The sequence below is a fragment of the Clarias gariepinus genome, chromosome 22, assembly GCF_024256425.1.
Source record: "Clarias gariepinus isolate MV-2021 ecotype Netherlands chromosome 22, CGAR_prim_01v2, whole genome shotgun sequence".
NCBI classification, from domain to species: Eukaryota; Metazoa; Chordata; class Actinopteri; order Siluriformes; family Clariidae; genus Clarias; species Clarias gariepinus.
In genome coordinates this window covers 12,291,341-12,317,608 of record NC_071121.1, presented here as the reverse complement: position 1 = coordinate 12,317,608, position 26,268 = coordinate 12,291,341, and the positions used below count along the sequence as shown (strand labels likewise).

At 38.6% G+C, this 26,268-nt stretch overlaps 1 protein-coding gene across 4 annotated transcripts; it reads left to right on the top strand.

Moving 5' to 3' along the window:
• The first annotated feature begins 14 nt into the window (after positions 1–14).
• usp19 (ubiquitin specific peptidase 19) lies at positions 15–25,661 on the top strand. Of its 4 annotated transcripts, XM_053482232.1 has the most exons (26): positions 15–177; positions 1,364–1,674; positions 7,519–7,647; positions 7,761–7,897; positions 8,007–8,501; positions 8,659–9,007; positions 9,202–9,358; positions 9,797–9,868; positions 9,969–10,084; positions 10,735–10,958; positions 11,377–11,569; positions 11,750–11,883; positions 11,970–12,128; positions 14,573–14,683; positions 15,571–15,681; positions 15,786–15,887; positions 16,443–16,583; positions 16,678–16,796; positions 16,979–17,122; positions 17,276–17,616; positions 17,724–17,834; positions 17,940–18,156; positions 18,458–18,610; positions 18,731–18,897; positions 19,269–19,444; positions 21,856–23,807. In XM_053482232.1, exons 2-26 carry the CDS (start codon positions 1,518–1,520, stop codon positions 22,120–22,122), a joined length of 4,482 nt encoding a protein of 1,493 aa, XP_053338207.1. In that variant the 5' UTR covers positions 15–177; positions 1,364–1,517; the 3' UTR covers positions 22,123–23,807. The 4 variants fall into 4 exon arrangements, with proteins under 4 accessions (XP_053338207.1, XP_053338206.1, XP_053338205.1 ...); XM_053482231.1 differs by lacking the exons at positions 15–177; positions 21,856–23,807 and adding an exon at positions 23,955–25,661 and having other exon boundaries at positions 1,379–1,674; positions 10,741–10,958; XM_053482230.1 differs by lacking the exons at positions 15–177; positions 21,856–23,807 and adding an exon at positions 23,955–25,661 and having other exon boundaries at positions 1,379–1,674.
• Positions 25,662–26,268: the final 607 nt, after the last annotated feature.

Sequence of the window (26,268 nt, the reverse complement as noted above, 5' to 3'; positions counted from 1 at the left end):
TCCCTCTCCTCGTGATCGCAAACCCGTCTCCGGTTTGTTTTCTGTCCCAGCCTGTGAGCGGGTTAGGTCGGACCTACCGGTCGGGAATTATTTGTTCCTTGTCTTCAGTGTCATTCGCCAAGCAGCATGGGCCCTGGCTAGAATCTTCTGGAAAGAGCCGAAGCTATTAGTTTCGAGGTAACGTCGACGGCCCGCTTGCTTTATTATTATACCGAGCTGTGTGTTTGTGTGACAGCGGTTTAGCACACTGCCACTGACATTACTATCAACCACAACGATAAACGTGTCTTTAAATAATCGATAATTAATCTGCTGTTTCACTTCTTCCGAAGCCGAAATGTTTATTATAACGTAGCAGTTCAGAAACACCTAGCTAATGTTAGTAAACTATCAAGCCGGTGTTCGAGCCTTTGTAGCTAATAGCTGTATGCTAGTTTATCCAGCGCGCTCGGTACCAGTGCCGTGTGCAAGTCTCTCTCCCGGGTTATGTTGGAGCAGGGAGTGAAAGGAGCACACTCGCTTTGTCTCTTTATAATACAACGTAATGAGTGAAATAATATAATATTATGAATCCAATTTGACGGCGAGCATTTTGCAGTTACGGAAACCTATGAGTTTCGCCAGCAAAAAACTGGGTCGAAACCAGGCTAAGTGGCTAACCTGCTAACTCCAGAATTGTTTCGGTTGTGTTTTATTTTACTCGACAGCTGACACACACGTCATAGCTAAAAACCTTTAGTTGACCGACGGTTATGTTGTTTTCTGCGCAGGCCAGTGAGCTGTGTTCGCCGCAGCGTCTTACACGAAAAGCTCTTTTCTTCCGCCTAGCCGGTTAGCTAAACGCAACAATGACTGCGAGCTAATCCGGTTTGTGTTTCTGCTAATGTTACCGGACACCGGCAGCGATGATATCTAACAACCAGCTCAGTGAGCACAATACCGTCAGTCATATCTCTTTGCGGGAGGCGTTTGTTTTTACAGCCATTTTTTCGCATCGTCTAATTTATTTTTAAATAAATATCTAAATATGTTTGACAGCTTGTTTACAACTGAGCGCTGACGAGTGAGGAGGTGCGTATAACCTTCTGTTATTAGCCAAACTAGCATGCTAGCGTGTCCTTCTGTGTCGTGATAAATATGTTGGTGTCAGGCTGCGGATCTTTGACTTTACCAATATAAACCTGTTGGTGTGAAATTAAAAGCATAAATCACGAAGAGGACTCGGTTAGACTGGACCGGCTTTGGTGTTCTGTGTTTCATGGTGTTAGCATGACACTGCAGGGCTAGCTGCAGGTTTAATGTCCCCCCCCCCCCCCAGTCGTTTATTAATACACAGTCCTGCCCTGTCCTTCTCTGTCTTTAGCACAACCCGATTCTGGTCTGGGAGTCGCAACGCCGCCAAAATAGCCGGCCCGGGCAGGAAGCGGCGCAGCTCGGACTCAGACCCCAGTGAAAGCGGCTCGGCCGGCGGCAGCGTGGTGAGGGACAGCCGCCCCGTCAGCGGCAAGTGGTTGAAAATGGCCAGCAGCTCTGCATCGGGCGAGGCGAGCCGTAGGCGCGCGCAGAGAGGAGCTGAGGAGAGCAGCAGCAAGAAGAAACAAAAAGACCGCGCGAACCAGGAGAGCAGAGAGGCCAAGCGTGCTGCAACCGCGGCCAACCAAGAGACTAAGAAAGGTGAGACTTCAGAGCCATAATGCATCTCATAGTCAAGGGCATGTTTCATTCATGGTCTTTTTTTTCCACTTAAAATTTCATCCCTCTATTTGGGATTAGCAATACCACTGCTTTTTTTTTTCTCAGATTCTCCATTTAAATATACACCCCTAGTCAAAAGTTTGGACACACCTTCTAATTCCATTGTTTTCGTAATTATTTTTTTTTATCATTGTAAATCCATCCTAAAGGCATTGACAAAATCTCATTTGAGCAGTTGATATGATATGTCTGCTACTTATGCTAAAGCCTTCAATGATGGCTCTAATCTGAGCTGCTGTATTCTCCCCCACTGCTCTGCTTCTCTGCTCCTCGCGCTGGCTTCCTGTAGCTGCCTACATCAGATTCAAGACATTGGTACTTGCCTACAATACTAAAAACTGCCCAGCACCCACTTACCTCTCAACTCTAATGCACATCCCGCACCACACCACCTTCCATCTGATCCTTCAGCACTGCTCGACTGTAAAACCACCATCTCTCAGTAAAAAAAGAATAATAAGTAAATAAATAACCCCTTCCAACAGTGTTTGACTATCGTACATAGTTAGTAACTCAGTGTAAGGATCTATCCAATGACACTTGGGCATCTCAAAGTATTTTTGTAAGTCGCTCCGGATAAGAGTGTGCCAAATGCCTAAATCCTCTTATATGGTCATTTTTGAGGCTGGTAACCCTAAACTTCTCTGCAGCAGAGACATTTAGACATTTGGCAGACGCTCTTATCCAGAGCGACGTACATTTTTCTCATTACACCTCTGAGCAGTTGAGGGTTAAGGGCCCTGCTCAAGGGCCCAACAGTGGCAACTTGGTGGTTGTGGGGTTAGAACCTGGGATCTTCCGAACTGTAGTCCAATGCCTTAACCACTGAGCCACCCCTGGCCCCATGTCTTAAAATGACAAAATGAATGGTTGTTGTTACTTAATGCCATATGTGTTATTTCATAGTTTTTTCAAAAACATTTAAAGTATTAGTCTAAAATGTAGAAAATAAATCCAAACTTATGTTCAAATCTATGACTGGTAGTATATTTTAATATTCTGACGGATTACATGATATAAAGTTCTTATGTATATTATACACTATAATGGGAATACAGTCTGTGCCAGAAGTCCCGATACATCAGTACAAATTTAACACTTTTTAGCAACTCTGGTTGCTAGTCATTTCTTTGTAAACACACAGTCATCTCTGCCACTCACGTCTCTGACACAAAACATCTGGAATTGCGCATGTAATTGGACTTCACATGTTTCTGCTGTATTTTTTCCTGTTACATTACAGCATTCTTGTGCCTCCACAGGGGAATTTTAGTGGGCTTACATGTTGGGATTTTCACAGGGTCAATCCACAAACTCAGATACAGTTGATTCCTCCATCTTTTGTGTATGTAGACTTTAGAACACCCTATAGAATAAACTAATTAAGACCCATAGTAGGACGTTTATTCAAGACTCCATTTAATGATGCGTTAAACAGAAAAATAATAGTAGCAAAAAGAAATTTTTGTGTCTGAATACTTTTATTATCTGAATCTGTGTGGGTGTGAGGTATGGTGATTGCGCAATTAAATCGTCGTATACTGAAGTTGGTCAGGTGTTAAGGATGCACTACATATACACTGTTTTAAAACAATACTTTAATAAATCTCTGGGAAGTTTTTTACAGACCATGGCTTTTAATAGGGCAATGTAAAAAGAAGAGTGATGGCTTTATACTAATAAATAACGTTTTAATTTTTTAATTTATTTATATGTGTGTCCTTATATTTTATATTTTTTGACAACCCAAACATCTTTGCTCGGTGATGTCATGCAAATACACAATGCTTACCCATCTTACTAGAGTCACCAACTCTTCTTTGATATATATAAAACTAAATTAAAAAGAGTGCACTGACTGGACATGTGCACATATTAATCAATATTGCCTGCAGACTGCTCAGTTTAAGATGATATAAACATTTGAAGACTGTTTTTAGAATTATTTTGGTTGAATATATACATTTTTTTTTTTTTTTTTTAAACAAATCAGTTTGACTCCTCTATAAGAGGGAATGTGAGTGTTGATACCAGGGTTGATGTGGTGGTAAAATATTGTAACATATTTATTAAATAAAATAAATTAGTAAAACTCACTAGAGCTACAAATACAATAGTGGCATGTGCAAGAGTAAAAACGATGTAAAAAAAAAAAAAAAAAAAGTCATCCATTTTATTTTTGACTTGCTTTGAAGACTTATTTCGTCAAGTGAATTCTGGATCATGCTGATTGATAATGTATGCATAATGTAGCCACTTTACTGTGCAATGGAAAGTCTGTATTTAATGAATATTGTAGAATCTGATCTGGAGAACACATCATGTAGCACGATCTTCTGTGGAATACTGAGAATCTCATACATATGATAATCTTAAATGTCAGCTGAAATCACTGTGTAAATCAAGCTTCTATATCAAAACAGGAACGCATTTGCAGCTAATTACAAATAATACAATAAAAACTGAGGAAGTAGCAAACAAAAGTGTCCTACATCCTCTTCGGTGTTACTTAATTCATGATTGTCAATGGTTTCTTTAATTACAAGGTAGGGCAGAGCAGCACGGGGAGTGCTCTTATAATATCTGTGGAAGAAGACAAAATATGGAAAGTTGTTTGAAAGGCCAGTGTTGGAGGGGTTCTCTTTTCTATATGTCATTTCTGTATTGTTAGCAGTTCATAATCAATGGTGTGTTTCTTTATTGTTAAAGTGAGGAAAGCATTGCGACATGGATGCAGTGTATACTTTTGAATTTGTAGTTTTGTTTTCTGTATTGTTCCTCATTAAGTCCTGATATAATGCAGATAAATTACACTTTTGCTCTGATGTTACTTGTCATGTTCCTACGCTTTTAGAATAATGGTGGGCTTGGTTTTGTCATTTGATCAAGGCGCATTTAAAACTTGTGATGAAAAATTTAGCCCGCATTAAGGTGTAAAATCCATAGACATTTTCAGAAGACTTCAAGCACAGTAGAAGTATGGTGACATGTACCTGTATATAAAGAAGGCTGTACATCTGTGAATGATGATTCTGGCTGAGGCGGTTCAAAGCCCAATTCAATTGTTCCCATGAACATTCAGTGAGTGGACTGCCTGATCCTTGAAAATCAGCTTATAATTTGCCGCTAACTTGTGGAAGAGAGGCATTTGTCTGTGGGAACAGTGCACACAATCGTTCACAAACGCCACTTGCACGTTACAGGAACTCGGTTGAAAGTTATTGACGCATCCATCAGTCCTGACATCGCTCTAATACATTTTCACATATTTGGGCCATTTAAGGGAGCTCCTGGGACGCCAGTGTTTCAGACGGGAAGCAGGCAGTTTGAACATGGCTATGGTGCACTGAGAAATCCTTACAGTATACCTTGATTGTATTCAAGCACTAGTGAAACACTGAAAAGTGCATTAGTGTAGCAGGAGGTTATCTAGGGAAATAGAGGGGGTTTTTAACACTTATAACCATTTTGTGCAGAATATCTTTAAACGACGACTCAAGACGCATCTGTTTCTCCAGTATTTGGACTAACCCCCCCCCCCCCCCCAAAAAAAAAAAAAAAAAAAAAACTCAGATGTGTTGGACTAATGGTACTTAGTTATTAACCTAGTTAACCCAGTGTAAGTATGTATCCAATGTTGTAAACATTAAAGCACTTTTTGTAAGTCGCTCTGGATAAGAGCGTCTGCCAAATGCCTAAATGTAAATGTAAATGTAAATGAATAACAGAATCAAAAGTCCCAGTTTGACTTGAACACCCACAGACATTATCCCCCACATTCCTATTATACCCACTTACTTTAATGTTTTTCATCAAAATGTTCCATTATTTGCTTTTGGGACAAAAGGCACTGTTTGGCAGGCACTTTTTAAGTAATATTGAGTTGAACTCTTGTACACAGACATTCACGCACACACACTGGATGTTTGTGTGTTACAGCGTGTTGTTTGTTGATGTGCCAGTGCGTGTGTATGAGTGTGTTTGTGGGCTCTTGCCTGGTGAATGCTGAAGTGTTGTAATCCAACTCTGCCTCAGTGAAGCAGGTCTTTGTCAAGGTCATGAAAGCAGCTCTACCCTGCACCAGCTCTCAGTTCAGCACACACAGGCACCTCTTCATCATGCTGGGCTCACACTCCATCTTGTAGCACTTTACTGCTGCCAAAGTGCTTTGTCCAGCTACGAATGTTCTCCAGACGTGCTAGTTTTTAGTAACAAAATACGTAATATAAAGATAAGTAATTTTTGTATTTGGACACTTAATTATTACTTATTGGGGTCCACTTGGTAAATTGGAGATCTAACTTTTCATATGGAAATCTGAGTTGTGGGGGGATGGGGGTTGTCCCCCGGAATATATCCGTCACTCGGATCTATTCCCGTTCCCTTTCCAAGTTTTACATGCTCCACCTGCTTCATCAGGCACAGTGCATTTCTGCGGAGTGAGCTTTGCGCTCTGAACTGAGTTGTTAGACAGCTGTCTGGTGTTCTCATTTTAAAAATTGTCCTGCTGCGTAGGTTATATATAATATGTCTAGTTTTCGATGAAACATATGACTTAATTACTTCGTGTTTGTGGATTTCACTAAACGACTATGGCTGGCTGTAGCTTAGCAACTGTAACCATGTGTGGTGTAGGGTATGAATTAAACATTGTGGAAGACTGCACGAAGCCTATCAGAAATCACACAACACCAACCAGACACTGAGTGTTATACAGTATATTGAAATTAACATGATCATTAATTTTCCCAAGTGCAAGATCAGTGATGCTTCTTCATGACAAGGTTACCTATATGGACTGCTGATTGATAAGACTGTTAACCTAAGTCTGAAGTCACAGAGATGATAAACAAGTTATAAATGCACACCCGCTTTTTTAGTATCTATAGTTGAAAGTTGTCGAACTTGAGCCCACAGAGCAGTAAAGGATATTATATTGTGAGTGCCTAGGATTCCATCCTCAATTTAATGTGACTGTGTTTGACTAAACCATATTTTAATACACTGATGCAAAGTACGAGAAAAAAAAATCTCTTTTGTCTTGTACCTAATTTTATTTTATTTTTTTTACACTAGTTTCGAGTGTTTGTATACATTTCAAGAAAGGTTTAGGCTGAAACCTGGAAACTGGTTGGAAGCTTTATGCTCTGCCACTTAGCCATACTTAGCCATGCTACTACTGTACAAGCATTTTATGAAGGTGAAAACTTTTCATTCTCAAGACTTCCCAGTCCCAATGCACCCACCTTTTCTTAACTCTTTAAAAAGAGAATGTGCACAAATAATGTCTTTGTATTGTGTTCAGCACTAAGACATGTATCCTTCTTTCCATCCTGTTCACCTGGGTCTACCTGCTGACAAGCCATGTTGAAGCAAAAACTATTTCAATTTCTTTCATGAAAATAAATATGGAAAAATGCATGTTTAATTTCAAATTGTATTGTTATTATAATTATTACAGTTTACATTTTATATAATTATTATGTAAACACTTTATCTGAATTTTACGTCGAATATTTTGACGTCGACAGTTGGTGGGGGAAAAAACAATTAGTTTGCTCCTTTTTTTTTTTTTTTTTTTACAAGTTTTTTCAAGGAAGATCATTCAGGTTTCGGAACAGACCTAGTATTAAAGCTTGTTGGACATAACAGTCAGTTGGACTGGTTTACATCAACTGGTTTCTTGTAGTGTGAAACTCACTTTCACAGGTGACTTCAAGGTGTTGACAGGAGTGTGTGTCTCTTTGTCTGTTGTGCACACAGATGTTTTTCTAGACTGGAAGCAGAATGCAGATGAAGTGATAGTCAGGCTACGTTGCGGAGAGGCTGTACTGAAGGTTGAGAATGTTGACACTGCCTTTTCAGATACGGCCTGCCAAGTACGCTTTCCAGGTAAACTAAACAGCATAGTGTGTGTGGTCATATTTCACTAAATTTAAAAACTATGCTTTGTTTATTTAATTTGTGTATTGTGTCGCTTAATGAAATGTGTGTCATGATTTTAGATGGGCGTGAGTGGAGCTGTCACCTACATGCTGAGATAGAAAGCTCCTGCACTAAAGTGCTGTACAAGGAGAAAGCCAGCATATTGCACTTGGTCATGCACAAGAAGATACCCTTCAACAACTGGCCCACTCTTATGGTAGGAAAAACTACTCTTGCTGGTCAGAATGGAACCTCCTTTAAGGAAAGTTTGTACGCAGTGGTACATATTTAACCTTTTTTTCCTTGCTTTGCTTAATTTCCAACAGAACAACCAGGAAACCAACCCAGTAGACATATTGAGGGAGAATGGATGCAGTCACAAGTCATCAACAGAGTGGTCTGAGAAATCCAGCTTGAGCTCGGGACCGCTCAAAACTTCGAGCAGACTGGCTGAGAAGGCACCACCAACAGATCAGAAATGCAGTAAATCTGACCGCGGGGTAAAAAGAGGGATGAAGAACAAGCAGACAGGGAACCCCGAGAGTACAGGTGTCAAAGTATCTGAGACAAGGCCGGGCAATAAAGGAGACCAGACGCCTGAGCCGACTGCCAAGAGAACTGTCCGTCCGTACAAAAGCACAGCGGAGCCCACTGTAGCATCTAGCCCTGCACAAGAGCATCAGCTCAAGCCTATAACAAGCCATGAATCTGCCCCTGTGCCCTTTGCTCCCCAAGAAGGCAAATCAGAATCCCAGACTAAAGCATGCCAGGACCCACAAAAAGAGAAGAAGGTTGAAAAAAAGACAGACAGGACCATTCAGGTGAGTTATAATGTCAGATTTTTTGGGATATTTATATCAAATATCTTTTCATTTTTTGCATCTATTGACCAGCTACATGCAAATGAAAAAAAACTAAGCACTATATAACGTTACAGAAATATTAGTGTTCTATCTGTCACTTTTTTTTTATTTGCAGGCTGAAGCAAGTGAATATAAGGATAAAGTAATTGTTCGTGAACAAAGGCCTGAGTCCCATGAGCCTCCTAGAGTCATACCTCCAACGCCTTGTGAAACCCATAAGCCCAGGGAGACCAACAGTGGAGAAACTGCTACAGAAGACACACTAAAAAACAAGGAGCAGGAGAGGACTGACGGTGCAATGCAGGACCGAAGACAAACAGATGTCCCAGCCCACCATGTGGAATCTGAAGAGGCTGTTCCACCAGCTGACTCCAAGAAGCAAGGAATTAAAAATACAGAGGAGGAAAAGAGGGACCGATCTAAAGAGGAGCCATGTGAGAAAAGTATTGAGAAGAATGACAGAGGTCAGTCCAACACTCTGTCTAGATTAGAGCCTAAGTAGGCAAAGGCAATGAAGTTTGTAAAGCTTGGGTTATTGTGTCATTATTTTTTTTATTTTGTCCTTCTTTTGTATAGTTTTTTTTTCTTTAACTTTAAAGTTAAACTTAACTTAAGAAGTACTTAAATTATTGTGTGTAATAATTATTATTTTTTTTAGGCCCAGAGCCAATGGTGAACCTGTCATTTGTGAAGAATGACTCATATGAGAAAGGGATAGACCTGATGGTTGTCAATGTCTACTTGAAGGAAATTTGTAGGGAGATTTCCAAAGTGCTCTTCAGGGAACAAGATTTCACCCTTATCTTCCAGACCTGGTAAGTGGATCTCTCTAATGTGTGTGTATTTATGAGGGGTGGGTTACCCCCCCTCTCTGGATTCTATCACTAATTGGGCTTGGTATAAAATGTGCAACTTATTCTAACAGAAATGTTCTAATAGATATGCAGTGAAAACATCATGCAGACTGTATAAACGACGCATTATGCATAATAACATGAATCCAAGTACATGAAAACAAGTACTTAAAGTTAAAAATGTATTACTAACATAATGGATAGATTTTTTTAACCAACAGTGTCGTTCTATCTTTAGTTAATCCTCTAAAGAAGTGATTTTTAAAATCCTTCAATTTTGTCTTCTTACATAAATGGTTTTCTAATGAAAAGTGAAACTAATGTTAAACCAAACTTGTTTTTTTTTAAACCCAAATAAAAATTAACCCATTTTATTTACTAATGTCATTCTCTTTTCAGTGATGCAAATTTTTTACGTCAACATCCAGACTGTGGACCAAACACTGTCTTTAGATGGCAAGTCAAACTCAGGTAAGACCTTCTGGCTGGTTAGTTTTAATACCTCTACTATCTGTGTATAATTTGTCGATCAAATGTTTAACTTGGATTTTTGTTTTGGTTAATATTTTAGGAATCTGATTCAGCCGGAGCAATGCAGTTTTTCCTTCACTCCATCACGCATAGACATCACCCTGAGGAAGAGACACAGTCAGCGCTGGGGTGGTTTAGAAGCCCAAGTTCCACAAGGTCTGTTGCCAGACTTTCTACTTGCTGCTGCCAGATTATTACACATGGCTATGGTTGGGGGTTTTCGTGGACAGGTTTAATCATACTGATTTCATTAACCATAGTGGTTATAATGTAACTAACTGACACGGTGAAGGCATGTCTAAACTAAGCAAGTTTTTACTGGAAAATCTTAAATTTAATTCTATAGACATTCTCTCAGGTGAAATGCAGAAATTTTTTCATTCCATATTTAAACCGAAACCTACTATAGTGGGTGGGATTTAAGTTAAACACATCAGTGTAAGTGACTAGTTTTAACACAAAACAGACGAGTTGGGTAATTTGAATAAGCTTTGTTTCTGTTGGTGGAGCAGCAGACAAGTGTCTACATATGTACATGAGGTCACCATTCACCAAAGGAGTGTGTAAGCAGAGATTGATCTAGTAACTCAATACAGACATCCTGCTTACTGTCCCCCTGCCAATCCTCCTGTCAACGACTATACTTTCTACTAACACTCTGCACTTAATAATAACCCATTTTAACTTCTATTCGATACCAAAACTTTTAATCTTGATTATTGAATAATAATACTGAAAAGAGTGTTTTCTCCATTTAGTTTGAACTTGTGCTTTCTAACCACAAGCTCTATTCTCCTCTGTTTAAGGTGCAGTGGGGGGCGCAAAGGTTGCTGTGCCCTCCGGGCCTTCCTCTCTCGACAAGAGTCAGCCTGGGAGCAGCCAGCATGCTCTGCCTGCCAAAGAGGAGCCTCGAGCAGGGGAGGAGAAACCCAAGTCCTCCCGGGCTTCAGAGGAGGGTACTTTAGATGCTGTGGTTCCACGATCTGTTTCTGATCACGTTCCTATCAAACAAGAGCCAGCCATTACCACCGTAAGACAAAGCCCCCCACCCTACCCCACCCCAGTTTAATTTAACTTGTATTTTTATTCCTCAAGCCCCTTATATGTGTACACACACACACACACACACACACGTGTATATCTTGTGATTTATGTTTTTTTTTTTTGTTTTTTTTTTTGTATTTTAGTTTTTAAATGTTCTTAATTTTGTTTTACAATGTTATAAGCAGGTAAACCTTTTATGCTCTTCTTTTATTTTAAGTTCAGCAGTGGTGCACCCTAGATTTTAAAATCTGATTGCGACCGTCTGACATTGGAGGAAAATTAATTTAAAGTGTTAGTTTCTTTTTAGGACAGTTTTTATTTGTAAATGGGCAATTGGAAAATGCTCACATCCTCTTAGATAAATCTGCTGTACTTAATCGATCTGGACTGTGTCTCACTTCCAGCCGAAGCCCACCTGCATGGTGCAGCCAATGACCCATGCTCCTCCTGTAGGCAGTGAGCGACCTGAGGAAGAAGAGGAAAAGAAGGTGTGTCTCCCTGGCTTCACAGGACTGGTCAACCTGGGAAACACATGCTTCATGAACAGCGTCATCCAGTCTCTTTCCAACACACGGGAGCTAAGAGACTATTTCCATGGTAATAAGGGGATCTGTGTTAAGTGTTTAACTACATGTAAATCAAAACTAACTAATAATAATAAAAATTTTAATATTCATTGGCTTCACCTGGAGGCACTCTAGGAGAAAATCTGTGGTCCTTTTGTTGCATGGAATTATTTTGATTACTTGTTAATCTTTTTATTTTCTGTAAATTTAGACCGGGCATTTGAGACGGAGATCAACTGTAATAACCCCCTGGGCACTGGTGGGAGGTTGGCCATTGGGTTTGCGGTGCTGCTGAGGGCTTTATGGAAAGGCACTCATCATGCTTTTCAGCCTTCCAAATTAAAGGTATTAGTATATTTATATCTACTTACTTCTGTACTTTATAATTTCTCCTAAGTCATACAAATGTCATCCTCTATCTCTCCCTGCAGGCTATAGTGGCCAGTAAGGCTAGTCAGTTTACAGGTTATGCTCAACATGATGCCCAAGAATTCATGGCCTTCCTCTTGGATGGGCTGCACGAGGATCTGAACCGTATCCAAAACAAACCATACACAGAAACCGTGGATTCAGATGGTCGCCAGGATGAGGTGCTGCTCACACTTCCAAGTTTTAATATAGTGCAGTTCTTGTTGCACACAACTAACAACACCTCTGCTTATTCTGTTGTGTGCTAATAATTAGCATTTTAACTGAACAACATTTAATTTGTATTGCTTTCATACTTTGAGATTATACAGTAGATGTAAATCGTTTGTATTTTAATATCTGAACATGTATATAGCCTAATACAGTGGAATCTCGGATTACGAGGACAATTCGTTCCAGAAGTGGGTTTGTATTCCAAAACACTCATAAACCAAATTTAATTTTTCCATAAGAAATAATGGAAGCTCAAAATAGGAAAAATAAAACAAATTAACCTGCACTTTACCGTTAAAAAAAGTAAAAATAAATCCCGGCAGTTAAGTGTTTCCGTTAATCTGCGCAGGCGCTGTGTGTATGTAATATGCGTGCACACACACATTAACAAAAACTGTTTTATCTGAAAAATTAGCAAGGAACATCGCTAGTCACACTTGTGTGAGCGCATACTAACGGAATCACTGCTGTAAAGTAAAAAAGTAATGAAAATGAACCTGCACTTTACCTTTGAAAAGAATCGCGACAAGGGCAGAGTTTCTGTTTGAGGCAGAGAGTGTGTCTGTATGTTGGAAGCCAAGAGTAGGAGTGGGTGGTAGAGGGGCTGTAAAGGCGAGTGTGTTGGTGTGAGTGACGGAGCTCTGTCGCAATTCTTTTCAAAGGTAAAGTGAAACACGACAGGCTAATACAGAGAGGGAGAGAAAAAACCCTTTAATCGTTACCCTTTAATGAGGCTTTTGCTTTATACGCGTTTTTACTGTACAAACACGTTTACAAACACAAAATAAAATATGTTCTACATGGATGTAGATTATACCAGTAAGAGACGAGCACTAAGACCCAGCAGGGGAGACGACTACCTACAATTCCACAGCGCAAGAGAGAAAAACCATTGGCTCAGTTGTGATCACGTGACGCTCGGCGTCAAAACAAGAAGCACATGCATGATACTGATACTTGGTACTCGTAAACCAAGACATGGTCGTTTTTCAAATCAAAATGTATTAATCTTTGCTCGTCTTGCAGAACACTTATAAATCGTGTTACTCGTAATCCGATGTTCCACTGTATCTGAATGTGTATACATTTTTCTAACCCGGGCCCCGTTCACATGACATAACCTTATCAAAGATAAAGCATAACCTTATCTTAATAAAATATGAAAATAGATATTCCCAAATATTTAATATAGGCTATAGGGAATTGCACGCAACATACATGGATTTTTAAATTTTGTTTTTAATAACCCGCCCCAACCCGTCCCGCAAATAAAGTGACCATTTCTTTACCCGCTCCAACCCGACCCGCGGGTTACCAGACGACCCACGCATCACTAGTATACGTATATACTAGAGGTGGGGGTGGGAATCGATTTAATTATGAATCATAAGTTGCTGTTGTTTTTTAGTGATTAGCCAATCAGTTTCAGATATAAAAGATTCTGTACTAAAGTTAGTTTGTATTGTTTAAATGCTGCGCCTTTAAATGAGAAAGCTATTGGTTTAAGGAATGGGTTACATTTAAATCATAATTAAACTATTTTAAAGGACATAATGTTCACTTGCTGCCTAATACACTACTAGCTACAAGTAACAAGCTAGAAACCAAGCTGCAGCACTTGTAGGATGTTCTTGGTCTTCAGTGGTCAGGAACTACCAAAAATAGTTCAAGTAGGAATAAACAGTGAACCTGCGACAGGGTCATGTGTGGCCAGAGCTCGTTGATGCAGATGGGGACCAAAGGCTGTCCCATGTAGTACGAATTAGAATAAATTCTAATAGAAAGGTGTCTACACACAATCCATTACTGTTTTTGTGGCAAAAGGGCAGAGAGGACCTACTCAATATCAGGCAGTTGGTCATAATGTTATGGCTAATTTGGTGTATATACACAGAGCGTCTCAAAATTAGAATAGTATGGAAAAGGGATCTGAACCCCATAGAAAATCCATGTGGTATTGTCAAGAGGAAAATGAGAAACATCTGATTCAACAATACAGATGAGCCGAAGGCTGTTATCAAAGCAACTTAGTCTCTAATAACGCCTCAACCCTGCACCTGCTACACCTGCAGCCATTCTGCATTAATGCAGTACTTGCAGTAATGCACGTACTTTCTATATTGTGAATCCTTTAGATTAATCATAGCAAATGTTTTAATATTTTGAGATGCTGAATATTTTTCCATGAGCTACAAGCCATAATTATCAAAATTAAGACAAATAAATCTTGAAATATTTTCCTTTACATGCAATTCATCTAGAATACATGTTTCACTTTTTAAATAAAATTACAAAAATCTTTTTACAATATTCTTCTTGTTAGATGCATGGATCTATAAGGTATGTGTGTAAGGGGAAAACATCTTGTTGTGTTGCAATTATGACTTCTCAGGTTGTAGCAGAAGAAGCATGGCAAAGGCACAAGATGAGGAATGACTCGTTCATTGTCGATCTGTTCCAAGGACAGTACAAGTCAAAGCTTGTGTGCCCAATGTGCTCCAAGGTAAGTAAATGTGTCTCCCTTCATGTTTTCTGGTCCCTCGTGGCATTTGCTGTGGTGTCTAACACCAGGATCCTTTAGGCGCTGTGGGGGTGTGGTCTGTGGATTAGATATGTTTGGCCCAGCTCACCCTGTCGGTGCTTAGTTTGGAAGTCGGCAGTCTTGGGCTGTTTGCCTTCTGGACCCCTCACACACAACAGGCTTTGGTGCACAAGGTGTTCTGGTGCATTTCTCACACACATGCGCGCACACACACACACACACACACACCCACCCACCCACCCACCCACCATCAACCCTAACACCACCACCAGCTAAATTTAATCACAATATCAATTACATACCAGTGAACAGGTAACAGAATCATGGGTAGCCAATCTGATCTGATCCCAAAGTCAACGTAACACAAATTGTTGAAGAAGAAATCAATGCTTGCTGCGAGATTAAAGGTATCAGAACATCCAGTTCATCACACCCGGCCATGTTTAGGCAAGTTCAAGGTTTTTGATCCAGGCACCAAATTCCCTAAATCTCAGTCCTTAGATCTCAGTGATGTGCAGAGCAAAAAAATTATAATGATAAAGACCTGTTGTGATGTACTTGTATGCACCTCATATTTTTTTGAAACAGACTTCAAATACCCCAAACTATCCCGTAAAAACTTTTGGCCACCAGTGTATACAATATACTGTACACCCTAAATGATAAAGGTCACAGTACCCCTCTATGGGCACTAATATTTAACTAGGATAATGTTGCTAAGTTTTTGTGACCTTATAAAATAGAAAAAGGTTGTAAGAAAAAGTTGTGGTATAACTTTATTTAACTTTGTTTTTTTAATTTAATTTAATATTTTTTTGATTAAATTTAATTTCTTCTCATCCTTTTAGGTTTCGATTACCTTTGACCCCTTTCTATACTTGCCTGTCCCGCTACCTCAAAAACAAAAGGTGCTCACTGTCTTCTATTTTGCTAAGGAACCCCACAAGAAACCAGTCAAGGTAAAACTTAACAAGTACTTTTGCTTCTGAACACAAGCCTATTACATTAAGTTCACTGTCCTTTATTTACTGTGTTAAATATCTTTGTGTATGTCTTTATGTAGTTTTTGGTGAGCGTTAGTAAAGAGAACTCCAGCACAGCGGAAGTGTTGGAGTCCATTTCCCGGAGTGTGAGAGTGAAACCAGAGAACCTCAAATTGGCAGAGGTATGCAATTTTTGTCTTTAACACGCATTATATTTTATTTTATTTATTATTCGAAATAAACCCAGTGGTAGGAAAAAGAAGCTATCACCCCTTTGAAACAAGACACGACCAGGTCGTATATACAAGGTGCTGTATAGGCCATACAAATATTACCCATGCTTATTTATTAAAGGATGAAGAAGCTCCAAAATGTCAGCACTGCAGAACTACTTTAACCATAAAACACATACTTTTGCACTGCCCAAGTTTTAATACTATAGGAAAACAATTTCTACCAGAACAAGATTTAAAAAATATAAAACCAAAAAATTTTTACAATTTCTATCTAAAGTGCACCTAAAGAATCAAGACCATGCTATAAAGTGATATTCATTAATTTTTATATATTATTATATCCTTTTTACTTTTCCCAAACTCTCTAAATCACGTACATTATAACATAAAATTGTTTTGAATAAACCAACTTAATATTTGATATGAATCTTGCCATGAAATAGCCTGAGAAGCTGATAGGGCAATAAACCCTAAAACAAACACGTGTTATTTTCTCCCCAGGTGGTGAAAAACCATTTCCATCGGATATTTCTGCCTTCTCACTCTCTTGATACCGTTTCATCCGCTGACACGCTCTTCTGCTTCGAGGTGCTATCTAAAGAGCTGACTAAGGAGAAAGTTGTGCTGCTTAGGGTCCATCAGGTCTCACAATTTTTTCGAAGCTCAATCATGTTCACATCAGTTGTTTGTTTGCTTGTTAATTCATTCGTTTACTTGCGTTCCTGTACATTTGCAGCGGCTTCAGGTTCCCAGTATTCCTATAGCCAAGTGTGCTGCCTGCCAGAAACCACCTCTGTCAGACGATGAGAAACTGAGGCGTTGTACACGTTGCTATCGTGTGGGCTACTGCAATCAGTGAGTCATTTTTTAGTCTCTGTTTGTGATTGTGAGTGGGGTGTTTTATTTATATATATGTATATGTATATATATATATGTATATGTGTGTGTGTGTGTGTGTATATATATATATATGTATATATATAAAACTCCTATATATTCCCATTCTGAAAAATTAAACGCGTTTTCCTTTCATTTAGAACTTGCCAGAAAAACCACTGGCCCAACCATAAATCTCTGTGCCGGCCCAACTCTGAGAATGTGGGTATGCCTTTTTTGATCAGTGTGCCAGAATCAAGACTTACTTACACCCGCCTCACTCAGCTTCTAGAGGGGTATTCCAGGTATGCTGTTTGGACTTCTGTAGATTCCCTATATTTGTAGCTGTGTCACATTTAAGTCAATTCAAATTTTATTAGTCATATGCAGTGAAATTCTTATAATGAGTTAGTGTGCCAGTCTTTTTTTTTTTTTTACTGTGCTCTTTTCATGTGCAGGTATTCGGTGAACGTGTTCCGTCCTCCATTCCAGTCTGGTCGAACATCCCCTGAGGTTAATCTATCACGTGCTGATCACTCTCCAACAACCAGTTCAATTGCTGAAGGACATGGGACAGAGGAAGAAGAAATTGATTCGCTTGAAGCAGGGCATGATCAGGAACAGGATCATGTGTCTTCGGAAGTGGCAGCAGCAGCACAGGCTTCCTTTCACTCAGCAGGAGATCCAAATTTACAGTCCACTCACACCACAGACTCTGGCTTCTCTGAGCTGCTTTCTAGCTCCCAGGATCCTTTTGGAGAAAAAGAAACGTCATGCGAAAAGGCTGTGAAACCAGAAGGTAACTTCATAATAAGGTTAACTGTAAATGTTTTTGTGCATTTCATTTTTGGGATTTGCTGTCAACTGGAGTTAACATTTGTGTGTTTGTGTGTCCACACTTTTTAGCTGCAGTCACAGGGTACCAACAACCCTCAGACTGTAGTTACAGGAGTGGTTCCCAGTTCTATATCTCACTACAAGATGCCAACAACAAGGAACTCAAACTTGAAGACAAAGGTTAAACTTGTATCTTTGCTCTCTTCTTTATTATATATACGAAGTCTGTGCATTGTGTTCAGAGAAACCTTCAGCCCTCATGCTGATTTACTCACCGTTATATAGGGGATGGAGTACTGGAGGTGACTGAAGACTGCACGTTGGAGCTCGTGTGGAAGAACAATGAGCGGCTAAAAGAGTATGTGCTGGTGCGCTCCAAAGAGCTGGAGTTTGATGAGGACCCAGGCTCTGCCAGTGAGACTGCCAGGGCGGGACACTTTACACTGGAGCAGTGCCTCAACCTCTTCACCAAGCCTGAGGTGTTGGCACCCGAGGAAGCATGGTAGGAAATAGAAAGAAAAAGAGTGAAATTATAACTTTCGCCCTCTTCAAGTTGAACTATACAGGTGTGGTCAGAAGTTTACAGACTGATCATGAACATCATGTCACCACTATATAGGGCTTGAAATCATTAAAAGCTAAATCATGCCATGATACTCCTGCTCATAATGAGTGCATGTAAACATCTGACCACAACTGTATTTAAAATAAGGCCTTTTGGATTACCTTCAGCAATGATCTTAAGATTTTCAATGCAATAATATTTCATGTACAGTATTATGGAATTTCTTTCTACGGTTTAGGTACTGTCCAAAATGTCAGCAGCACAGGGAGGCCTCTAAGCAGCTTCTGCTTTGGCGTTTGCCGAATGTGCTCATCATTCAGCTTAAACGATTTTCCTTCCGGAGCTTCATCTGGAGAGACAAAATCAATGACATGGTGGACTTTCCTGTGAGGTACGCCTAAGCTCTTTGTTATAGATTGTTGATTCTGTAGCGTATCTTTTTTTTTTTTTTTTTTTAATAAAATATAAATAATTATGGAATGTGTTTTGTACCAACTGCCTTTGTACACAGGAACTTGGACTTGAGTAAGTTCTGTATCGGCCAGAAGGAAGATGTCCAGCAGCCTCCTATTTATGACCTATATGCTGTTATAAACCACTATGGAGGAATGATTGGCGGTCACTACACGGCGTATGCTCGTCTACCCAATGACAAAAACAGTCAGCGCAGTGATGTTGGCAAGTTCAGCTCTTGTTTTCCTCCTTATAAACCGCTCTAGGAGAAACAATGGACTTAAGTGGGGCAGTGGTGGGTAAGAGGGCTAAGGCACTGAGTTACTGATAGGAAGATCAGCGATTCAATCCCCAGCTCCACCAGGTTGCCACTGTTGGGCCCTTAACTGCTCCACGGGCGCTATATCATGGCTGACCCTGCACTATGACCCCAGTAACGCTGGGATATGCGAAGAAGGAATTTCACTGTGCTGTAATGTCTGTGACAAAAAAAGGCTTAACTAACTTATAAGTGGACACTACAAGGATAATTTTTTTTATATATATCTATCACATGACCGTTAACTCTAAATTAACTGGTTTTCTCTCTTGCTCAGGCTGGCGTCTTTTTGACGACAGTACAGTAACTACAGTGGAAGAAAGCCAAGTGGTGACGCGCTATGCCTACGTGTTATTCTACCGACGTAGAAACTCTCCTGTTGAGCGACCGCCTCGTCTGCTCGACCCGCTGGGAGACGAGTCTCCTGCTACAGCTGGAGCCGCTGCCAGTCAGGTGAGCTGATTACACTCTCTTCTGTGTGCCTGTGTTTTTTTTTGTTTTTTTTCTGCATTAGATGCAGCTGCTTTAGCGCCCACAAGCTTTAGGGATCATGGAATTAAAATAATATTGACTCTGCCAAAACTACACTTGATGGCATTAAAGAGATCAAGTTTACTCTTATGGCTGATTCATGGCCATTTGAGTAGTTATTCCTACATCCTACTGTGGGATATGTGAAAAAATGTGCACAAAACAATTCAACAAATTTTCCAAAATGAGTGATCTATTAGCAATCAGGCTTTTGTCCAATTGATCAGACAATTCTGTAAATGTGTAGTATAAATTAAACCCCTAAGGGTAGCTGGGGTAATATTTGTCTTAAAGTTTAATACCACGTTTAACCTCTATTTTCCTGTACTTGTTGTTGTGCTAAATTTACCTTGAAGGAGCATATTCATATGCCTTGCATGATATATATTCGTACCTTTGATTTATGATGACATGTAAGTCTGTCTTTGGCATTTTGTGGGTTTTAATTTCAAGCAATAATGTAGACTGCCTGGCCAATAAAAAAAGCTACGTACTAATATTTTATCAGACTGCCATTAGCTTTGATTACAGCGCGCAATCACCTTGGTATTATTTTTAAAGCCTTATTGCCATGTCACAACACTAGCATTTCACCCAACTTGTCAATTCCACTGTCAATTCCAGTCCTCTGAGTTTGAGATTACAATTGGGGTATTTGTAGAGATATGAGGGCTCAACTGAAAGCAATGCATAACCTTATTATATATTTTTTATAGGGCCGGGACTCGATAAAAAAAAAATCTAATTAATTAATCGCATATAAATATTTGACCTGAGAACAGTGAGAAGTAAGTTTTTTCATATGGATTTTTAGTATACCGTTGAATAATGACTCTTCAACTCTATATGTTTAGCATTGAGGTGATACTTCAGGCTCGATGTGCTACAGTGATATGAGAATTCCTTGTTGAATAGCTTGCACACAACCATGCTCTTATCGACGCTTCCATCCATTCGTTTTTTTATAACAAAATTTCCCATCCACAGGGCCAACCAAAGCGGTCTCATTAGCTTCTTTGATTTTTTTTTGTGTAATTAATTAATCTAAATTAACGCGTGAAAGTCCCGGCCCTAATTTTTTTATTGGTGTCGTTAGAGGAACACTTTCTCTATACAAATGTACTATTAAATATAGTCTCCATCACAAGCAATGCATTTTGCACCTTTGTTGATCTCTTAAATCCTCTTTTGAAAATTTCCTTTTTGTTGCAGTTAGTCTTCCTCTGCGTGGGTTTTTTTAGTTTCCCCTCCTTTAAACTTCAACAAAGGGGATTTTCAATTACATTTTGAGAGTTAGCCTAAACAGTGGTGCAAATGCATCACTTATGATGGGGGACTACGTTGAGTAGTCCCATTTGCAGAGAGAAAGTTACTCTGCCAACATATCCAATTTGAACAACCTGTGTCAGTCTGATTAAAAATGAAGGTGGTGTTTCCTTTATAACATTATTGGGACCCATGGTGCTCTTGCACAAAATTGAAAAAACAAAATTAAAAAAGGACACACAAATTAAAAGAGAAAAATAATTTGCTCGTATGGCAAAATGCTTCGTAAACTTTGAGTTCTTAAGGCAAAAATTCACAATGCCGAGATCCACTGTATCAGAACATAGGCGTTGGTAAATATAGGGTTATGCTGATTGCCTTTTACTCACCTCTAAGAAATCTAGTTAAGTCAGTCATTAGCCAAAAAAAAGCACCTAAGGAGATATTGCTAACTTTACATTTTGTACAAGATGTCACTGCTGAACCACAAATTGGATATTAATTTAGATAATTGTCTGTAGCATACCTAGAACAAAGTTTAATTTGCTGTACTGTAGAAGCCTTTAAAATTCTGCAGAGGGTATCCACTAAAGGAAGAGTAAGACTAATTTAAAGAAGGGTAGGTTTTCAGTTTTTCAAATAAAATGTTAGCATGCGGTATAATACATAGTAAATGTAAGTTCTTCTAGTCCATGTCTGCTTAGTATTATTAGAAAGGATGATGGCATGAGACTGTTGTATGTGTATGCTAAAAATTAGCAATAGATTGTGTGTATTATGAAACGTATTATAAGTGTACGAAGTGCAGTGTTCAGTATACAGTTATGATGATAATTTTCTGGCACTAAATTAACATTTCTTTTGTTATAATACTATAAATCTGTAAAGTTTGTACAAATCTTGGGTGGTACGAGTGTGAATGATACAACAGGCTTAGTAATTATTAGTAAGTATTCAGTGCATTCTTAGTGGGATATGGGTAAGCAGAGGCATTGCTATAGATGTTATTGGTGCTATTGAGGCCTGGCCCTGTCCCAGAAGCTGACACAGGTTTCCGCCAATCGCAGGCGTCTCTGATATGGCAGGAACTGGAGGAAGAAGCGGAGGAGCAGCAACATGCTCCCTCCTGGAGCCTCTTCCGGCCCAGAACCCGACAGAGAAGACAGAGGACAAGGCTGGAGGACCAGGATGGCCGCCATGGAGGGCTTACATGGCGCAGACAGGAACGTGTTTCTGATCATTCTGATGATGACTGTACCAAATATTTCCTCTTGTGCACTGTGGCTGCAGTGTTTGCACTACTGTTTAACATCATCTACCCATTAATATACTAAATCTCACTGGGAATAAGCTGAAAAGTATCACACATATAGGGTATATAAAGTTACAGTGTGTTGTAATGTGCAGCAAACATCCAAATCAGAATATACCAAGAGTTACATTAGCGTAATGCTGTTTTTTTTTTTTTTTTTTTTTGGTTTAAATTATTTATTTATTTATTTATTCTGTAGATGAGGCTCAGAGCTTCTCTCTGACTTTTGTATAAAAAAAGGATGATTTTTAAATGTCTATCTATTTCTATGATTTTTAAATACAACAGTGAAATTTAAAATTAATTACTAACTAAGTGTACAGTACAATCATTTTACTATTTAAAAGACATTTAATAGATTTAATTACCAGGCAAACTCAGGGTATCTTAACTCTGTTTTAACCCATTATCCATGTTTAGCCTTTTATTTCGAAATTAATAGATCGCTCATGTAACAGCTTGCAAAAAAAAAAAATCTGCTTAAACTTTGTTAGCACAATGATTTTAGTTTACTATTCTCTCACAGTAACATTTAATATCCTTATATCAATCCATCTACTCACGACTCCAGCCACTCCATAATGACACTTCATACAGGGTAAATATATATATTGTGGCAAATTTCTTAGTAATAGGTGCTTCCATCCGTCGAAAATCAAGACAACTATATATATATATATATATATATATATATATATATATATAAAATGTGAAGCCATGTGGTGGAACCTCTTAAAATGGTTTATAAATTGTACTGTTTTAGTTTTGCATTTTTATTTCATTTATCTGTTTTGATTTGTGGCTTTGCCAGGTGATGGTAATATCACTGTCTTTTCTTACTCTTAGTATTTCCAAAGCTGGTTGTGTGTAAGACTGTGTGCAGGACTTTTTTTTTTTTTTTTTTTTTATATGTATATACATTTCCACATGCAATATTGGAAACCAAAGCAATAATTGCAACATGCAGTTACCAATGTCTTGCATGTGCTCATTTTAATAAGTGGTCTATTTTCTAAAAAATATCTGATTCGTCTTTAAAAAAAAAACAAAAAACAAAAAAAAAACTCTGTGGAATCTTTGTCCCTGTGCACACCTCTAGGTTCGTCATCTTTTTTGTGGCCCTTCACTTTATACGGTTGTAGTTTTAGCAGGAGTATACTTGTGGCCTCAGGGATGTCATTCTATAATACTTGCTAAAGCATTGTGGAATACGCTTCAGTATCTGAATGTAATACCACAAAACAACTTGTTCATTGTGACTTGTATATTGATTCATGCTTGCACATACATAGTCCTAAACTAGAATAACAGCTTTCGCCCTCATGCTATTCTGTATTATTTTATATACATGTGCCCCCCCCCTCCCCCCCAAACACATAGATGATATCTCTCCAAAAAAGTCTTATTGAACTGTAACATGTATCTTTTATAAAATCCACATACTTGCTGTGTAGGCAGCCTTTAAATAAATTCTATTGTGCAATTAAATTAATACTTTATCATAGTTACAATTATTTTATTTTGTAAATATTATGGTATTTATGATTATGCTGTATTGCAGAAATAATCACAACAGACTCTACAGCAGTGTCCTAAGTGCTGTAGTAGTCACATGTCCTTATGTTGTGTAAATAAAATGAGTCATCAGCTGCACGATGGTGTTATTGGACTTACTTTGTTTGATTTGTTTTGTAAACTGTAACAGTCTACTTGCAGTCTACTACTTGCAGTACAATGTAAATGATTTTTCTTCTTGCTTTAGTTATGGAGTGTGCAACCTTTTCTCAGTTGGTGTTCATGTTCGCCATGTACAGGGTGTGTAATCTCCCATTATAACCATGATCTATTTTACAGGGTTCTAGTCAGACACTCTTTGGAACAGACCTGGACCCTGAAGGATCCCCTCAGTTGGGCACAGAAGTGGCATCTGACCTCTTTGCCCGCTCTTCAGAATGCTCTGGCTCGTCCTACACCAGCATGGAAGAGGTGGACTAAACTCGAAACGACCCGAAAGCTGTGGCAGTCACCACCGAACCACAGCCGTCACCTCAGGGAGACTTCTTCCTTGAAAGAGACTTCAGTGCTCATCGGCTCATCAAGCACAGAAAAGGTGCTTCTGTTGCACATGTGCAATGTTTAAAATACCAGAAATTAGCTAAATGTGTATGTCTCCCAAAACACAAGGAAAATATGCTCAGATTTGATTTTAGATGCATTTGCACAAGAAGAGACATGCACAAAGACGTTCAAGCATTTCGTTACAAACAAAGACACGTTGTCTTCATGCGTTTGTGTTCATCCCCTTTGGAAGGTGTTAAATATCTTATTGAAGATCTATTAAAAAAAAAAAAAGTTGTGAACTCCTTGCAGTTTGGTGCCCAGCTATTTAATGTTAACACAATGGAAAAATAGTTTAGTATTCATCCTCATATTTACATCCCAAGTGGACTGGCTTGTTGGAGTTTTTTTCTTTGAATCTTTCTGGTGTGTCACTTGTTTATTTGTAATGATTTGTTGAGTTATGGACTTTTTTTTTCACTCCTTTGCTCTCCTTTTTACATGAAATGCCCTGTGGAATTGTCTGCATTAAGTGCAAAAACCTAACTTGCCGATGTGCATGTTGATAAACTTGTAAGGTTTGTCATTTACTCTTCCCTTTTCTTTATTCTGTTTTTTGTTAGTTTTCACATCCACCTTGTTTGTGTTAGACTGCATATTAAGCAAAAGCTGAGGGTTTGATCATAAGAATGCTGCTGTGAATAAAATATATTAAATGGTTAATATAAATAAAACTGAGTAAGTTAACTCCAAGGCTTTATGATAAGTATGTCTTCTTATAACAAATTCAAATGTTAAGCATTAAATGTAAAAGATTGGCATAACTTGTTTCAGACCGGTGTTCAGGGTAGTCCAGGATTTAAAAAAAAAAAAAAAAAAGAGGAAAAGAACAAAACAGTTTAATTTAGTCTAAAACCTGAGTAAACTGTTTCTGTAGAGTCTTTAATTTTGACGTTTGGGTTTACAATTTTTAATTTTATGATTGCTTACATTCATCTTAGTCTTTTACCATCTGCTTCTGTATGGGGAATATATACCCTGGTAAATAATGATGTACTGTATAGTAAACTACTCTTCATTTTTCTAGATTTTTAAAGTGTTGTAAAGGAAAATATGTTTTAAGGACAGATCTGTCAAAGATGTGAGGTTTTTGTTTGTTTTGTTTTTTTGTTTGTTTATATTCATAGGTTAGCTTTGGTAAGGGTGAACAAGTTGCATTAAATCCCAATTCATGTTTTTAATGATGAAATGGAAAGCAGTTGTTCTTTACACTTATATTCCAGCTCCTGTCTTGTTCTTTGTTGATCCTGGGTCATGTGTACGAATAAATCAGACATCAACAAATACATGTACATACAGATCAACCATAAACCATTCACTTGCCTTTTGTACTAAAACAAGTGTGCTCCAATATGAATTGCTGGACTCCTGACTACATGTTCAGGTCCAACAAAACAACAATAAACAACTCCATTCATCATCTAATTGTGCAGCACTGGTAATTAGATTAGATATGGGTTTCCTTTAAACATTTGCCACAAAGTTGGAAATTCACTTGATCGGACTATTAGACTTAGTTCAATTTAAAGCTGTTCCAGCATGACTGTAAAGGCATACTTTGTCAAGGTTGGTGCAGAAGACATCAAGTTGCCCTGACCTCAACCCCATAAGACACGTTTGGAATAAATTGGAAAGCCAACTTCACCCTAGGCTGCCTTCTTAAGCTTTTATAACAAACGCCCATAACAGTATAGAATACTGCAGAAAGGCTCACCAGGAGAATGGTGCAAAGGAAAAGGCAACTTCATATTATTTGCTGTTAAACAGCCCCCTTGAGCTTTTGCCAGTAAGAGATTAAAAAGGCTTTTAGCTGACAAGATTTTGGACTTTTTTTAGCTACTTTTTTACCAAGTGAGGAGCTTGCTCACTGCCTTCCTGTTCACTAAATGTACTCTGTATATTGTATATAAGACATGATTTCTGCTTGACTCTTTGATTGTGAAGATGTCTAGTTCAGAAGAATTTCCTAACTAACTTTAGTACTGTGCAAAATATTGAACTACTACTTATTTCTTCATAATAAATTAAGTTAATGTATATTAAATTAAAG

Coding starts and splice junctions, on each gene's coding strand:
- usp19 (XM_053482232.1), top strand. CDS start 1,518: ATGGCCAGCAGCTCTGCATCGGGCGAGGCGAGCCGTAGGCGCGCGCAG. Junction 9,008..9,201: donor TATTGAGAAGAATGACAGAG/GTCAGTCCAACA, acceptor TATTTTTTTTAG/GCCCAGAGCCAATGGTGAAC. Junction 10,959..11,376: donor AAGAGCCAGCCATTACCACC/GTAAGACAAAGC, acceptor TCTCACTTCCAG/CCGAAGCCCACCTGCATGGT.